Source organism: Diabrotica virgifera, chromosome 2, assembly GCF_917563875.1.
Source record: "Diabrotica virgifera virgifera chromosome 2, PGI_DIABVI_V3a".
NCBI lineage: Eukaryota > Metazoa > Arthropoda > Insecta > Coleoptera > Chrysomelidae > Diabrotica > Diabrotica virgifera.
The window spans coordinates 75,672,690-75,691,714 of record NC_065444.1 but is presented as its reverse complement, the minus strand read 5'-3'; the positions used below and the strand labels follow the sequence as shown (position 1 = coordinate 75,691,714).

Genomic DNA, 19,025 nt, shown 5'->3' with positions numbered 1-19,025 from the left:
AATTATAATCATCACACCTCATCAAAAGCTTCCTTACAAGAACATAGTCAGCGATTTTGGTATGGCTTAGAGCCAGACACGTCAAGGTCGCCTATAAATCGTTCTGGTAATCGCCTTGCAGCGAAACCAAAAACAAAAAGAAGAAGAAGAAGAAGAAATATATAAAATCTAATAGGTTATGTGGCCCCAGATCATACTTAACTACTGCGTATATTTAGTTTAAAGTATCGGTGTGTCCGAAAAAAAGCAAGACAGTATATTTAAATATGGAGAACAAGCCTACGTTCTTTCCGATGAGGCTCCAATAAGAGCCGAAAATCGCGATTCAAGGGACTGGACTGCGCTCCGTATTCTAATTGAAAAGTAGGATTGTTTTGCCTTCGCATTGCAACTGAATTAAAAATAAAATTTTTATTTTATTTTTATATTTAAATACTTTGCCGGTGTGTCCGAAGTATAAGGGTTTGAAAGAAAGAACTAGACCCAGTGAAAGAAAGAACTAGAGTGGCGTGTGTCGCCGGAAATTTGAAGCAAAAAAAATAATAATGGGTGACAAAATAGGGACATCAAGTTTAGGGCAACCAAACATAACCAATTTGTAGTTGACATTTGAGGTAATCTAAAAACACTGACAGTGTTGCCATGTTATAAAATATTTCTCACTGTAACATCTAAAATTCAAAATTGAATAACACAATATATAATTTAAAAATCAAAAACAAATGTTAGATATAAATCAGAAAATATATTAAAAGCATTAAAACTATATAAAAATCAATAGTGGCAATAGTTAATAGAAACACTAAACAATGTGAAGATTTCTAAACTGTAACTAAAGTGCACTTTACATCCAACAATAAATTGAATAAGAAATTGACAAAGTTATTCAAGGTCAAATTTGGCTTATACAAAACACAATTCTACATCCAATTTTGCCGTGAATAAAAAGAAAATTGACAAAATAAAACATATCCAATTGTTCTATTTCATCAAATTCCTTCATTTTCTTTTACAAACCATACATTTTGTACTCGTCAAATTTGGCCTTGAATAACTTTGTCAATGGGTGCATTCAGCAGACTCAATCGATGACTAATCGCTTAGTGATTTTCTGCTGAATGCCACATAAATTGTCGATTAGTTATCATTCGATGACTTATCGGTCGCCATTTTAAACATCGGTTTTGAAATATGATTACTTAGCAAATCAAAATAAGATTGACGTATGACGTGTGTGTAACACATATTTTTAAGTTAGGTATCTTTAAAAAAACATGAATTGAAGGCTGAAAGGCATATAAATCACGCTGATAAATATCTGAGCTGCTTTGTTGGATTATTCGTATGTACCTATGGTTTACCTATGTCGCAAGAAATTCAAGAATTTGAAACTATGTATGAATTAAACGGGTTATCGATAAATTACCATTTCATAATAATTTTCATTTCTGTTCTTGAGGTGTCTTTCACGTATTTGCAAATCATTTTGAAAAATGTGACAGTTGTCATAACCTATTTCGTATGTACATGAAAGTATACCATTCAGAAGAATCGTTAGCGATTACACATCGCTAAGTAATCGATTAGTCATCGCAGTTTTCTGCTGAATGCAGCCATTTTCTTGTTCAATTTATTGTTGATGTAAAGTGGACATAATAAAATATACTAAAATACTAAATAGTAATAAAAACAAACTAACTTAAACTGTAGACTGTAAACTCTAACTAATAAAATATCTAAAATACTAAATAGTAATAAAAAGAAACTAACTTAAATGAACAAACTAACCTATGAAATAAACATCTAAATTATAAAAAAAAAACATTTTAAACAAGGTCTAAATTCATGTCTAAATTATAAACAGATATGGCAACACTGTTCACAAAATTCATGCTGTTGCATGGCCGTTGCCCTAAACTTTATGCTGTCCTAAAATAGATATATCCACAGTTGGTAAGTTTGATGGCGTTAACTTTCAACAGTGGAAGTTCCAACTGAAATGTGCCTTATGGGCCAAAGGTATATATGGAGTTATTGATGGCTCGTTAATCAAACCAGAAGTAGCAGGAGACGAATTACAGGCATGGTTTAAAAAGGATGCCCAGGCTATGTTCACTTTAACATCTGCAGTGAGTTTAAATCAGATTACTTTGATTGAAAGTTGTAATACTGCTAAAGAGATTATGGAGACCCTTGAGTCTATTTATGAGCAGAAATCAGAATCAAATAAAATGATGTTGCATGAACGGTTTCATCAATATAAGATAAGTAGCCTAGATACTATCGTTCAACTCATAGCGAAAGTGCAGAATCTCGCTAAGCAAATTAAAGAAGCAGGTGATGATGTGAGTGATATTGCTATTATGACAAAAATACTGAGTACATTGCCCCAAAAGTATAGAAATGTTAGAGAGGCATGGTTGTCCGTAGATGTGCTAAACAAACTATAGGTAACCTCACCGCAAGACTGTTAGATGAAGAAATGAACTTAACTGCATATGAAGAGACAGAACAAACACTGGCAACAACGTCATTCAAAGGAAAATATGATCAGAAAGGTCAAGAAAGGGGTGTAATATGTTTTGGATGTAGAAACCGAGGGCATATTGTCAAATTTTGCAGAGAGAAAAAGAATGAACAAGAAAACAGTAGTAGCAGGTCATATAGAAGTCATAGTCGAGGCAGAGGTGGCTTTAGTAACTACAGAAAAGGTTACAAAAATAATGACAGAGCACAAGCTGGCAACTCTACAGAAAATCAGCATGATGGTTCTTCGAGTAGCGCATATTATAATGTTAATAATGAGAGTGCATTCAACATAGAAGAAAAACAGCTAGAAAAAGTGGATACAAGTGATGATTGGGTTATGGACAGTGGTGCATCAGCACATATGTGTTACAGGGAAGAATATTTTTTCAATATTGACAGAACTTTTACATCACAGGTATCACTTGGCAATAATCAAACACTACCAGTACAAGGTAAGGGAACTATTAAAATAGAGAGATCAATGGACAATGGTTTAAATTCACTATAAATAATGTGCTATATATCCCACAGTTGAGAAAGAATTTATTTTCAGAAGGTGTTTTGACAAACAAAGGTATGAATGTCATTAAGATTAACAATGAAGCCAAAGTATATGAAAATGAGAACCTAGCAGCAGTTGTTATAAAGGATAGAAAGAACACATATAAAATGATGTTTCGTACAATAATATATAATGCATGTGTGACTACAGTAGATGATTTAAAGATATGGCATGAAAGATTAGGACATGTTAATAAGAAATATTTAGAAGAAATGGTAAAAATGAACTTAATCAAAGGTGTTACAGAAAAGAAACAAGATTTTGTGTGTGAAGGTTGCTTGATGGGAAAACAACATAAGACTTTTAAAGAGAGACCACACACTAAGTTACCTCCTGTAAAAAGAATATTCAGTGATATTTGTGGACCTATGCAAACTGAATCTATGCAAGGAGCACGTTACTTTGTAACCTTCAAAGATAAGTACACAGGGTATAGAGTAGAATATTTTATTAGACATAAAGCAGATGTACTAGATTGTTTCAAAGTGTATAATAGCAAAATAAAGGCAAAATATGGCTACTCTGTTGAAAAACTGCATGCAGATAATGGTACTGAGTATACAAATAATGCTTTCAAAGAGTATTTAGAACAAGAAGGTATAGAGTCAGAAACCACAGCACTATACACTACAGAGCAAAATGGCAGATCTGAGCGAGATAACAGATTGATTGTAGAAATGGTTCGATGTATGTTATACCAATCTGGAGTAGATAAGAGGCTATGGGCAGAGGCAGTTAATACTGCCATCTATATTTGCAACATAATTACAAGCAAACAGACACCAGGTTCTACAGCTTATGAACAGTGGACAGGGCAGAAACCTGTATTTGACCACATGAAAGTGTTTGGGTGTGATGCATATGTACATATTCCTGACCAGAAAAGAAGGAAACTAGATTAAAAGAGTGAGAAGGTTATATTTGTTGGATATGACAAAAACTCCACAAATTATAGATTATTCAACCCAACAACACAGAAAATAGTGATATCTAGAAATGTGTTTTTCAATGAGAAAATGTACAGTGCAAAGAAAAACAATGTGATCAAGATAGCAACAGAAGATGATGTGACAATTTTTGAAATACAAGAAAATGAACTTGAAGAGAGACAAGAAGAAATAATAAATGTTAATAATGAAATAGAAGTTTTACAAGATGTTGACAATATACCCAACTTGAGACCACAACGAAATAGACGTTTACCAGCCAGATTAAATGATTTAGAGGTAAATTTTACTGAAACTGATATACCACAGAGATATGAAGAAGCAGTGTCAAGTAGTGACAAAGAAAAATGGAAAACTGCCATAAATGAAGAGTTTGATGCACTAGTGAAAAATGAAACATGGACTATGGTTAAGAAGCCAGACAATAAAAACATTATAGACTCAAAATGGGTGTTCAAAGTCAAGAGACACCCAGATGGCTCAATAGAAAGAGATAAGGCTAGATTGTGTGCTAAAGGATATGCCCAGAAAGAAGGAATAGATTACAATGAAATTTTTGCACCAACAAGGTATGACTCCATAAGAATCTTGTTAGCTCTAGCCACAATAAATGACTATGAAATCATGCAGTTCGATATAAAAACTGCATTTTTATATCGACATCTTGACGATGACATTTTTATGTCACCACCTCAGGAGCTAAAGTGTGAACCCGGACTAGTGTGCAAGTTAGATAAGTCGTTGTATGGTTTAAAACAATCACCACGGTGTTGGTATCGAAAATTCCACTCGTTCTTGGCTAACTACGGTTTTCAAAAATCATCAGCTGATCAGTGTGTTTATACTGGATATGTAGACAATATTAAAGTGATCTTAATCATTTATGTTGATGACGGTTTGTTATTTTCTGAGAAAAAGTTAGCAATGGAGACAGTTTTATGCGCGTTAAAATACCCTTTTGAAGTGACCGTGTCAGTTGGGAACTATTTTGTCGGACTAGAAATTACAAGAAACTTAAAGGCTGGTACAATGTTTCTAAGTCAAGCAAGTTATACAAAACAGATAATAGATAGATTTGGTCAACAAAATGCAAATCTTGTAAGTACACCAGAAGATATAAGTGCTGACTTAACAGGTGAGTCAAATAAGAGCATGTTAGAAAATGAAATGCCATATAGACAAGTTGTAGGTTCATTAATGTTTTTAGCCGTAGTGTCAAGACCTGACATTGCACATGCGGTGGAAGTAGTCAGCCGTTATACAAACAATTACAATGCAGCACAATGGAATGCCGTCAAAAGAATCATCAGGTACTTAAAAGGCACAATAAATTATGGCATTTGTTATGACAAATTCAATCAAGTTAACATGCATGGATACAGTGACGCAGATTATGCAGGTGATAAAGAAACTCGTCGTTCCACCACTGGCTACGTATTTAAGATGGCAAATGGTCCTATTACCTGGACAAGCAAGAGACAGACCTCGGTATCTTTATCAACAACCAAATCTGAGTTTGTAGCTGCATCACAAGCAACAAAAGAGTTGGTGTGGCTTCAAAACTTTTTATCAGCTGTTGAAGAACATGCAAGTTTGCCTACCACTCTATATATAGACAATCAGAGTGCAATAAAACTGATTAAAAATCCAGAGTTCCACCAAAGAACAAAACACATATATGTGAAGTTCAAGTTTGTTCGTGAAAAGTATGAGCTTGGATATATATGTTTCCAGAGTATGTTAATACAAAAGAACAAGAAGCAGACATTTTCACCAAAGCATTGCCTAAAAATCAATTTGAAATGCTTAGAATGAAAATTGGAATTGGGACGACAGAACAGAAATAGTAATTTGTTTTGTTAGCTAGTTTTGAATTTATTTGGTGGACATTTGTTATATTTTTTTATTTAAATGGTTTGTTTATGGGTTGAACAACTTAACAAAAAGGTGGGAGTATTGGAATATGTTTTTGTAATGTTCATATAAACCACCCTTTAGGTTGTTATTTAAAATGTTTATAAAAAAAATTAAGTAGGTTGTTGTTGATAAAAATGAAAGTAGTAGTTGTTGAATAAATAAAAAGCAGTTTTTATGAAAAGTCAAATCTCTAGTTCTAAATTCTAGTTCTAAATATATAAAATCTAATAGATGCTCTATATCTCTGACGCTATTCAAAATATTCCTAATATAGCAAATATCAAAAGCAATGGAAAAGAAAATGTGCAAGTATGGGTATAACCAATCCAAGACGACTTGGATGGTAGAACATGAACCAGTGAGAAACTTAGAAATGGATGAAAATAGGGAAATTCAAATAGGGAACTGAAACATTCAAATACTTAGGATTACAAAGAATGGAACCATCGAGCAAGAAGTAACCAGCAGATTAGCACAGACAAGAAGTTACTACAGGATAGACAGATTACTAGAAATACAAAGACGAGAACATATAACCTTGGTACGTAGTGTAATAACTTACGGAGCAGAGCATTGGCTAATAAACAAAAGAAACAAATCCAAAATTGGAACAACGGAAATGGAGTCCATGAGAAGAAACTGTGGGGTAACAAGACTGGATCATATTAGAAATGAGAAGCTAGAAAGAAGAATGGCAGTAGAACAACACATACTAAGCTACATTGCAGAAAAAAGTTTAATTTGGTATGACCACATGAGAAGAGCAGGTCGTATAAGGTAGATATCGAAGATTTCGGATTGAAGCTCAACTGGAGAGATAAAAAGAGGCAGAAGTCTCGGAGGGGTTAAGTGGACGAGGCCACAGAAAGATGAGACCTTAGAGATGGCGAACGGCGCACGACGTAAACAAGCGATAGAAAATTAAGCCAATAAGACCAAGCATGATTGTATCCAGAGTTAGAAATCAGAACCATAAAAACATGTAAAGAATATAAATATCTCGGATCCATAATATCTAATGAAGGCACTACCAAAAGAGACATCGAATACAGAACGCAGCAGGGCAAAAAAGCAGTAAACATTCTAAGCTCTCTACTGTGGTCTAAAGATTTTAGACAAAAAACGAAATTGAGAATCTATCGAACCTTGGTAGAGCCTATTATGATTTATGGAGCAGAAGTTTGGCAGCTCACGAAAAAAGATAGAAAAATAATAGAAGTACAGTAGAATCCCGATAAGTCGGCCTCCGATAACCCGGAAGTCCGGCTAACCCGGTCCGATTTTCATAAGGCAAAATGAACATTTTTTCAGTTTTACTGAGTTTTTTACCAAGAAATGCACAATACTGTATTCAACTGTACGTAATTTAGATATATTGTGCATATATTATGTATTTCATATTTTTGGAACTATAATGGAGTTTATCTGTAAGTATACCGTATTTTATTAATTTTTACCATATTCTCCGAGTAACCCGGATTTTCGATAACCCGGATCGGCCGCGATCCCGATTAATCCGACTTATCTAGGTTCCACTGTAGTAGAAGTGGATTATCTAAGGAGAGCGTGTGTGTAGCTCAAAGAAAGCTTTAAATTGCATACCACAACAAAGAGGAAGAAGGGAAAGTCCTTCAGTTGCCTGGGAAGAAAACGTACGGCACATAATGAGCGATAGAGCCATCAAAGAAGACAAAAGGATGGAAAGAAAATGATGGCGGTCGAAATACGAAAAGCGGCAGAGGCTGTAGAAACCTCGCTTATAGATATATGATTGTATCACTTACCACATCGTCGAATATTTCTGTGATTCTGTCATCCTTGTGCTTCCCTTTCTTTTCTCGTACAAGCAAATACAAAGTTCCCACCTCCGTTGACCTCAGCAGCTTTTCCACGAGAATTTTTCCCATAAATCCCGTCCCTCCAGTGATAAATACGTTGGCATCCTTATAAAACTGTTGAATAGGTGTATGATCCATGCTTATCAGCTACTAACAATTCTGAAACAACAATACTCCAGTAATAAAGTTTAAAATCTTTATTGCCATCGACGCGATTAACCAGAAAATGTTATCAAAGGTTTATGTAGATTACATTAACGTACGATAGGTAGTGGTCCCACTATTTTAATATTTTGAATATTTTCCCACAGAAATGTGGGCCCCACAGAATGGGATTTAAAATAATGGTAATTTATGTATAGCCTATTTTTACAAAAGAATTTTTGAATCTATTTGTTGCCCAAATAATATTAGTCGAGGAAATAAAGCTGAAAAAATGGCAAAACCTCGAAATTTTTTCGTCCAGCATCGATTTGTACAAAAATTTGGGATTAGGCTCACTACACCCTCTAGTTCATTTTCTATATTGAGCCGTTGTACGCTTTTTGTTTTTTATTGGTGAAAACTACCCCTAATTGTAAAAATTTATAAAATAACATATTAAACTTTAATATTGTCAACATTTGGTTCTTATTAGTTACATAATGATTGTTTTATGCTTTAAGATATACTACCATAATATTTCAACCCTTAAAACCACCCTTGTTGAAGCTATATATAAAACATTTACTTATCCTAAAATAATAATTTCGGCTTGCATCGATCTACATAAAAATTTGGGATTAGGATCGTTGCACCCTGTACTTCATATTCTATATCATGCTTAAGGGGTTTATTATTTTTAGGGGTGTAAACTACCCCTTATTGTCAAAAATTATATACAAACATTATAAACTTTAATATGGATAAAATTTGGTTTTGACTGGTTAAATAATGAATGTTTTATGCTTTAGGATATAATATCATAATATTTCAACCCTTAAAAAACATCCTTAATAATAACATTACAGTTTTTATAAGTAGATATTTTAATAGATCTATACAGAAAAAAAGTAGAATTAAAGAATTACAAACACATTTATTTACACAAAAATACGAATTTACAAATATGTACAAATACAAGTACAAATAGGTTTTTAGTCATCTTCCATTATACGAACCGGTTCTGTGGTATTATGCATACATTGAAAAGTATCCATAAGCAGACTATTCGAATTTTTCGAAAAAAAAAATTGTTTTATAAACATAGCTCCTTCATTTTTGGCGATAAAAAGTTTTTTAAAATACGACTTTGTAGGATTTTTGAAGAGCTATAAGACTGTGTAAACTAAATTCCGTAAGATCCCTTAGTTTTTAATTAGGGTGGGTTTAAAAGGCTCGAATAAGGGGGTGTTTGCTCGTAAATAGAGGTTTTAAATAGCTATATCTCGCTCACTGTTCACTATAATGAAAATTTATGACAAAATAATTTTAGCTATTAAAAAAGCTGCATTTTTGTAGTTCATCTTTTTTTCCTATCTCCAGTATTTTCGGAGATATTTTGAAGTAAAAGGTGAAAAATGAGAAATTGCAAAACATTAATTTTTCTTTAAACTCCAATTTTTCTAAAATTAGACCTTTTAAATAGGTCAAACTTCTTGGGTGTATTCATAATATAAATATAAAAGGAATTGTAAAAAGGTGAAGACAATTTTTAATTAGGAAGGTAGTTAAGGGGTTGTTTTCACTGATTTTTTTATAGAGAAAAGCAGGTACCGACCTTTTTTTTGAACATAAGTCGCTTAATTTTTAGGCTACAAACTTTTTATTATTATTTTTTGAAAGGTCCAACTGTATACTTGAAAAAATATTATTTAAGTTTTAGTCGAAAAATGCAAATTTTTTCCGTTATTTGGCTTTGAATATTTCAAATTATGCATTTGACGAAAAAAAGCTAACTTTTAACATGCCGTATCTCGGTTTGTATTGGTCTTAAAGATATTACAGAAAAAGAACTTGGTTTGTGTTACTAAAAGATAAAATTTTGATATCTACAGCTTTTTTGATTAAATGCAAATTTTTCGAGATATTCTCAAAAAACCCTCTAAAAAAGTGGATTTTTTCGTCGAAAAACTGTTACATTCAAGCGCGAATAACTCGAAAACTATTAGTTTTACGAAGAAAATGTAACAAAACATTTTTTCCTAGAATTACTTTTTACATCGATTTACATGGTTAAAATGTAATAAAAAATTCCCGCCCCCGAGATGGGGTGGCAACCACCCCCAAGGTTTTAGCGTACAGCGGCATGATATAGAAAATGATCTTCGGACTATTCCCTACCTTCTGTGAAAACTTCAAGTAAATCCATGCTAGACGAAAAAATTGCGAGAAAAAATGCTTCATTTCCTCGACTATATTTGTCATTGCGAATGTTTACTAAAAACATTGATAACGTATTAAAGCACATATCGGCAACCTTTTTTTATATAAGTGATGGATTCACCCGTGTTGAGTTGCCCCCCTCCCCACTTGCAAAAATTAAAAAACAAATAGTGCTGATTTATGAGCTATTTACGAGCTTTCATATTCCGCACATCAAAAATTTTGAGCTCGTTAGACTGAGCAGGAATTTAACATTTTAGTGGGGGGCTGACTCAGCCCTCCCACTACTTAAAAATAGGGATATTGAATCGATCTTTGCGGCAGAATTACGAGCTATTTATGAGCTCTTGAAATGATATAGTTTCGATTTTTGAGCTTATCCCCTTCACCCCCAAACAACCCTTTAATTGATTTAACTTAAGAGAAACATGATGAAAAAAATTAAAATATATCGTATCACGGGTATAATCCCTATAGCTTATATATTCTAAGAATAAACTCTTAAATCACGCGCATTTCGATTATTGAGCTACAACCCCTTCGCAAAAAAACCACCCCATCTTCCCGGCTTAAGAGAGAGTTGAACATGCATTAAATTAATTATTTGGCGACTACATATCATTTAATAATTTATGAGCTCCCAAAATACGTGCATTTAGATTATTAAATTGCAATTCATTTTGTATAGTGCAGTCACTGAAGGTAAAAATTAACTATTACCTTCAATTTCGGTGAACCTTAATCGATTTTCACGAAAATTGGTGAGTGGTTATAGGATACCTCAATGGTGCTATCTTGCGCCTTTACCCTGAGGGTGGATACCGCCCCTTCTCGGGGGTGAAAATTATTTTATTAAAAATAACTCCACAAATCGATAGAAGGACAAATTATAAGCATTTTTTTTATATGAGTTATTAAGTCAATACTTTTTGAGTTATAAAAGTTCAAAGATTTTAATTATTCGTGAAAAAAATACATGTTTTAAAGCGGTTTTTTGGTAAATCACTGAAAAACTGTAAGTTTTTCCAAAAAAGTTAATAGTAGTTTAATTCGTATAGCTTATGTGCTAAGAGTAAACTCTTAAATCACGCGCATTTAGATTATAAGCTGCAACCCCTTCGCAAGAAAATCACCCCATCTTCTCACCTTAATAGAGAATTGTACGTAAAATGAATTAAATTAATTATTTGGCGACTACATATCGTTTAATAATTTATGAGCTCGCAAAATACACGCATTTCAATTATTATTTTATTGCAATTTTCTTTCTATAGTGCAGTCACTGAAGGTAAAAATCAACTGCGACCTTCGATTTCGGTGAACCTCCATTAATTTTTACAAAAATTGGTGAGTGGATAGAGGATACCTCAAGGAACAAAAATAACATGGTATCAACTTGCAGTTTTTGCCCAGGGTAGATGTCACCCCTTCTCGGGGGTGAAAATTATTTTATTAAAAATAACTCCACAAATCGATAGATGGACAAATTCTAAGCAAAATTTGTTATATAATTTTATTAAAATAAATCAATACTTTTTGAGTTACTAAAGATGAAAAAATATTTTAATTTTTGTTAAAAAAATGCATGCTTTAAAGCGAGTTTTCATAAATACTCAAAAACTATAAGTTTTTACAAAACAGTTTTTATCCCTAAAATCGAAGCTAATAAAAACTATATCTAATAAATTCCTTACTTGTAAAACCATTTAATGTTAGTTTAAAGTAAGTTACATAGGTAATTGAATATATATTTCTTTTCTGTGAGTATTCAAATCTAAGGGTCCAAGCTTAAATAACGGGAACACGATGAATTTTATAACACTTAGGTAGGTACTTGTCAAAGTACTTAGAAATACTTATCAAATGAGCTCCAGAAAAAGTTGATAGCATCAAAATTTATACTTCAAAAGTTTTTCCAAAAAAATAATATTGCTTTTTTTTTCGAATAACTCTGAATTTTTATGGTATGGTATCAGGCACATCCAACTATTTTTTATATACCTTTCAAATAGTTGGATGTGCCTGATACCATAAAAATTAACAGCGTTATTCGAAAAAAAAAACAATATTATTTTTTTTTAAAAACCTTCGGACTATAAATTTTGGTGCTATCAACTTTTTCTGGAGCTCATTTGATAAGTATTTCTAAGTACTTTGACAAGTATTTAGTAAGTGTTATAAAATTCATCGTGTTCCCGCTATTTAAGCCTGGACCCTTAGATTTGAATACTCACAGAAAAGAAATATATATCCAATTACCTATAAAACCTATAAAAATTTGTTATATGTAGTTTTTATTATCTTCGATTTTAGGGATGAAAACTTTTTTGTAAAAACTTACAGTTTTTGAGTTATTTATGAAAACTCGCTTTAAAGCATGCATTTTTTTTAACAAAAATTAAAATATTTGATCCTTAATAACTCAAAAAGTATTGATTTATTTTAATAAAATTATATAACAAATTTTGCTTAGAATTTGTCCTTCTATCGATTTGTGGAGATATTTTTAATAAAGTATTTTTCACCCCCGAGAAGGGGTGACATCTACCCTAGGCAAAAACTGCAAGTTGGTACCATGTTATTTTTGTTCCTTGAGGTATCCTCTATCCACTCACCAATTTTTGTGAAAATTAATGGAGGTTCACCGAAATCGAAGGTCGCAGTTGATTTTTACCTTCAGTGACTGCACTATAGAAAGAAAATTGCAATTCAATAATTGAAATGCGTGTATTTTGCAAGCTCATTAATTATTAAACAATATGTAGTCGCCAAATAATTAATTTAATGCATTTTAAGTTCAACTCTCTCTTAAGCCGGGAAGATGGGGTGGTTTATTTGCGAAGGGATTGTAGCTCAATAATCGATTGCGCGTGATTTAAGAGTTTATTCTTAGAATATATAAGGTATAGAAATTATACCCGCGATACGATATATTTTAATTTTTTTCAGTATATTTCTCTTAAGTTTAATCAATTAAAGGGTTGTTTGGGGGTGAAGGGGATGAGCTCAAAAAGCGAAACTATATAATTTCAAGAGCTCATAAATAGCTCGTAATTCTGCCGCAAAGATCGATTAAATATCCCTATTTTGACTGACTGACTCAGCCCCGACCGCCCCCCCCCACTAAAATATTAAGTTCCTGCTTAGTGTAACGAGCTCAAAATATTTGATGTGCGGAATATGAAAGCTTATAAATCAGCGCTATTTATTTTTTAATTTTTGTAAGTGTGGGGGGGGGGGAGGGACAGCTCAACATGGGTGATGGATTCGACCGTTACTTGATGGAAGGTCATTTGATCTAACAATAAAACAGTAAAACACTTTTGTTTTCAATACTTACAAGTTGGATATTCCAGTTTGAAACTGTTCAATAAAAGAATTATTATGATCTAGAAGGTGAAGTGCATGCGTAGAAGCTGTTTTTCTATTATTGAAAGCCCTTTTGTGCGCTGCTATACGTTTGTTGTAGGTTCTGCCAGTTTGACCGATGTAAGTTTTTTTATAGTCATCACATGTCAGTTTTTACAGGTACACCACTCTTTCATGGCTTTTTATTTTGGCTCTTATTGCTCGCAATGTAAAAGAAAGGAATAACACGAGCTTTCAGAACAAACAACAACTTAAGCAAATACATTAAGACCATAAGACCAATAGGAGCTAAATGAAAAGCAATTGCAGAGTGGTGTATATAAACTGACATGTGGTGACTGTCCAAACACTTACATCGGTCAAACTAGCAGAACCTTTAACAAACGTATAACAACACACAAAAGGGCTTTCAATAAGTTTTTCAAAATTCATACCTTTGTTCTTTAATAACCCTAATAAAGGCCCATTTATACATATCAGAGCCGTGTCCGTTCCATGTTAAGACAGGGCCCGGTCCAAAAAAAAAACAATATGTACTCTTATGAGCATATTTATACATTGGCGTTTCCCGGACGGGGCCCGCCCGGGCCCGGTCTGAAATTAATCCCAACCGATATTTTTGCTGTCGGCACTGGCGATGCACGAAAATGACACGGATCGCAGGGACTTGTATAAACACGATTTTATTGTTTTGTGAACGCGACTGCTGGAAAACAGACAAGCAATAGATATTGTGAGGTGAGATCTTCTATCCAAGCCGAAATATTTTCAACTATCTTTTACACAGAGATATGTAATAACGTTTTCCTCTCTTATTCGGCCCGTTACGCACACTGCCACAACCCGGTTGTATGTAAATATTGCATTAAAAATACCCGGACTCGGCACTGACCCGGAACGGACACGGCCCGGGTATGTATAAATGGGCCTTTAAGGCACGACAGAAACGACTAGCAGACTAAATGTGCAGAAACGACTAGCAAGGACAAAAAATAAGAATAGGGCCCGGATAGCTCAGGCGGTAGTACGCTTGGCTTCCACGCAGGTAGGTCGGGGTTCGAGACCCAGCGCCGGCGGGAACATCTAGACATTTTTAAAAGGTCTATATGCCCCAGGTCGACTCAGCCTGAATAAAATGAGTACCTTCGGTAAAACCAGGGGTAATAATAGGCGGTGGAAGCGTAGCACTGGCCCTGTTACCTTCCTTGTATACCGTAGGCCCTAGATATATCAGACTACCCTGTCATAATCCCAAAGCCGCGTTAGCGGTATAAAACGGGAGACTATTATTATAAAATGATGGCTATAAAATATGTAAATGATGCTATATACAGATGTAAATAAAAATACAAATACCCACATAACGAAACTTCTACAGTCGGAAAAATGAAAGAATACCCATGAACGATCACATCAATTACGTATATTGTATTTGCTGTCTTTTTCTATAAATAACAAACGTTTGTTATAGAAAAAGATAGCAAATACAAAATAAGTGATTGATGTGATCGTTCATGGGTATTGTTTCATTTTTCCGACTGTAATTTTATTTAAAAATGCAGATAAAAATAAGCTTTAAACACAAAAATTTTTAGAACCAAATTTCTTCATTTATTTTTGAATGTCAGCGATCCATGGCACTTTGAATTACATTGTTTGTTCCTTTGTTTACAGAAACATTTATTGTCGCCACAAAACGTTTTACAGTTGCATCTGAGAAAACCTTGACCAGCAGTGGCGTGCTGGCCATATAAATGAATCGGTGCAATCACCGAGAGGCCGCAGCCTTTTGAGGCCGGTCAGATAGGATTTTTTCACAAAAGGACATCGCACACATCTTATGGAAAATATAATGTCACTCAAATTCAATAAAATTTATACCAATAGATTCGTTTTAAATTAACGATCAAATCTTATCATTGCGCCAACTCTCTATTTTCAAAAATAAGAGCAGAATTGATATAAATAAATCTGAAATCAAATGGGTAGGTACATAAGTTAGAGAGAGAAAAAATATTTTAAAATACCCAGATTTTCGGTACTCCATAAATCAGCGGATTAGTTTCACTAATCCGCTTAGGCCCAGCGGGATTTAAGCTGTTATGAATAGCACTCAGAGCAATAATGATTGTAAACTAACATTTTATGGACTCCAAAAATGTGATTTCGATAAACTTTAATTGCAATTTGCGCCGTAATTAATCATAATTAAGAGTTGGCGCAATGATAAGAATTGATCGTTATATTAAAACGAATCTAATCGTATAAATTTTATTGAATTTAAGTGACATTATATTTTCCATAAGATGTGTGCGATGTCCTTTTTTAGATGTAACAAAAAAAATATTTTTTAATTTCTAATCGGATTTTAATTTTGCTAATAATATTAATAAAACATTTCAAAAAAATTTAAATTTTTCCAATTTCCTTAAAACATGTATGTACTCTGCAGAATAAAAAATGTCTTCCACATTTTTTCCGAATTATTGGAAGTATTGAAAAACGATTTGATCAAGACATATGATGTGATGTGAATCCAAAAATTTATGATGTTATATGCACTCTACATCCTAGAAATTTTGACAATAAAAAATGGTATACTTTTAACGGCATTTAAATCATTTACTGAAAAATTAAGAAATTTTTATCCAACCATAATTGCGACTTCAATTAGAGAAGAACTCGTGGATTGTGCTGATAAATGGATTGTATTAAAAAATAGGATTTTTCAAAATACTGAAATTATAGAAGATCGAGTTAATGATGAATATGTTCAGTCTACAGAAATTATGAAGGATGATGTTATTAATCTAAGTGATAATGAACATGAAGTAACAAATGACAATGTTGTTGATATCGTGATAACTTCACCTTCGTGTGGTACTAATAAGTATAAAAAATATTGTATAGCTTGCTGTTACGCTGTTTTGCATAAGTACAACTTATATCAGTGTACTTATCCAAATTTAAATAGTATATAAGCATTTATTAATTGTTTCAGTGACACAGAAATCTTGCGAAAAAAGCTTTTCAACGTTGAAATACATAAAAAATCAGTTAAGAAGTACTTTAACACAAGATCACTTGGAAACATTTATACTAATGGCTATAGAAAAAGAAACTTTGTATGAGCTTAAAAATGATGAAATAATCGACGAATTTGCTCAAAAATCTACTTTAATGCGGAAATTATTGGTCGAGAGTTAAGTTATTATTTTATAAAATAATTGCAAAAGAATATTTAGATTATTTCATTGTATTAACATTTTAAATGAACTATCTTTCAGTAAGTCGTCCCAGGAACGCAACTCATAAATATTGGCAATATCATTTTAAAGTCTTCTACTTTAAAATGTATAATATATGTCTGAATTGCCAATATAAATGAGTGAGATTAAATAAATTATTAGAAGAATTTTTTTGCTTAGCAACAACACTTTTATTTATTTTAGTAATATTTTGTATTTTGACAACGGCACCCGATTTGGGCGTCGAAACGTTAATAAAATTATTTTTTTCATTTTAATTGTGGCTTATTTCCCATATAAATAATTAATTTTAAATATTGTTGAATTAAAGTATTTGCACTGTACTTGTACTTGTACTCTCTTGTATAATCGATTTACTAAAATTCAACTTAATACATGATTGAAAAATTCTCAAAAGTTTATTTTACTTTTATCTTAATTACTACATCAAATTCATATTATATTTATTCAGGAAATCATGGTTTCTGCCTTACTGTATACAATATTGGCACACATGTCATTTATTATTAGTAAAATTATTGCTTATTCTTAAATAAAAAATTTTACTTACTTAAGCCGTCCTCTTGTACCTTACGGTGTCGAGGTAAGTGGAGAAATGAGACGTCTCCATGCCTTTCGGTCGGTAGCTAGTCTTTCTGCTTCTCTCCACCCAATATTTCTTTTTCCGCAAGCCTTTCCAATATTTGCATTCCACGTTCTTGCTGGCCTGCCTCTTCTTCGTTTGTTGTCAGATGCCGCTTTACATACCCTCTTTACAGTTCTACCTTCACTCATTCTCGCCATATGTCCGAACCACGATAACTGTTTCGTTTCAAGTCTGTCTAAAGTCCTTCCAACACCGCACCTTTCACGTATGTCTTCATTTCTTATACGATCACGTCTGGTCACCCCGGATACCGCACGTAAATATCGCATTTCGCATGCTTGGATTTTACTACGGATGTTGTCGTTCACTGTCCACGTTTCACTACCGTAGAGTAGCACCGGCTCGTACACGGTTTGAAATACTTTCATTTTTGTTTTCAGGCTTACTTCTTTCTTCCTAATAAAACTTTTATTTAGTGCATAGTATAATTTTGTTGCACTCATTACCCTGCTGTTTATTTCTGGTTCTATATTTCCTTGCCCATTCATTGTTGATCCTAGATACTTGAAGTCCTCAACTTGTGTAATGGTCTCATTATTCAACTTAACATTTATATTTTCTTGTGTTTTCGATATTACTAAAGCTTCTGTTTTTTCAATATTTATTCTCATCCCAAATTTCTTAAAGGCCTCATTCCAAACATTCACATTCACCTGCAAGTCCTTTTCTGATTTTGCCACAATAACCAGGTCATCGGCATATATCAACTCTGACACGCAAACTTGTTGAAGTTTATACACCCCAACCCTAGTTCTTTTTACCTTACCCCTGCATTCTTTTGCAATTTCGTCCATTAGAGTGATAAATAACAAAGGACTCAGAACACCACCTTGTCTTACACCTGTCCTTGTGTAGAATTCAAGAGATGAGCAGTTGTTCGTTCTTACATTATTACGTGTACATTTATATATACTCTTTATTGCTTGGATTAACTTCGGTTTCACATTTCTACGGTTTAATATTTCCCAGATCTTGTTACGTGGCGCCCGATCAAATGCTTTTTCCAAGTCCACAAAACAGAGATACAACTTACTGTTATGCTCTAGGGCTTTTTCTGATAACTGTCTCACCGTGAATATGAGATCGGTTGTACCTCGCCCTGGCCTAAAGCCGCATTGGCTGTCATCCAGTGTGGCCTCGATCTTTTCTCGCAGCTTTTTCTCTAGTATTATTTCGTAGATTTTACTAGCAACTACCAACAATGATATTCCTCTATAGTTAGAACACTTATGTTTATCGCCTTTTTTGTGTAATGGTAGAATAGTTGCAAGCGTCCAATCTCTAGGTATGCATCCGGTACGCCAACAGCTCCTTATGATCTTCCATAGTAATTGTAATCCTTCTCCTTCCATATATTTAATTAGCTCAGCCTTAATATTATCGTGTCCTGCAGCCTTGCCATTTTTTAATTTTAAAATTGCTTCCCTGTATTCTTCGTATGTTATGTCATCATCATCTTGTTGTTCATTTAAATTGTACTCCTCCCTGTCATTCTCTATTTCGTTGTTGTCTCCCATTAATAACTCCATAAAATGTTCTCGCCATCTTTCGGTAATCTCTTCATTTTTTAATAATATGTTACCA

The 19,025-nt window shown here is 33.3% G+C and overlaps 1 protein-coding gene across 3 annotated transcripts in view; it reads right to left on the bottom strand.

Moving 5' to 3' along the window:
• Window positions 1-19,025, bottom strand: part of LOC126880111 (fatty acyl-CoA reductase wat-like) — a 136,980-nt gene that overhangs the window by 94,694 nt on the left and 23,261 nt on the right. For 2 of the 3 annotated variants that reach the window (XM_050643806.1, XM_050643808.1), the window contains exon 2: window positions 7,740-7,952. In XM_050643806.1, coding sequence (XP_050499763.1) covers window positions 7,740-7,931 — 192 coding nt within the window. In that variant the 5' untranslated portion in view covers window positions 7,932-7,952. Of the gene's footprint in view, window positions 1-7,739; window positions 8,064-19,025 lie in introns of those variants that run through there. The other variant, XM_050643807.1, reaches the window with a different exon arrangement.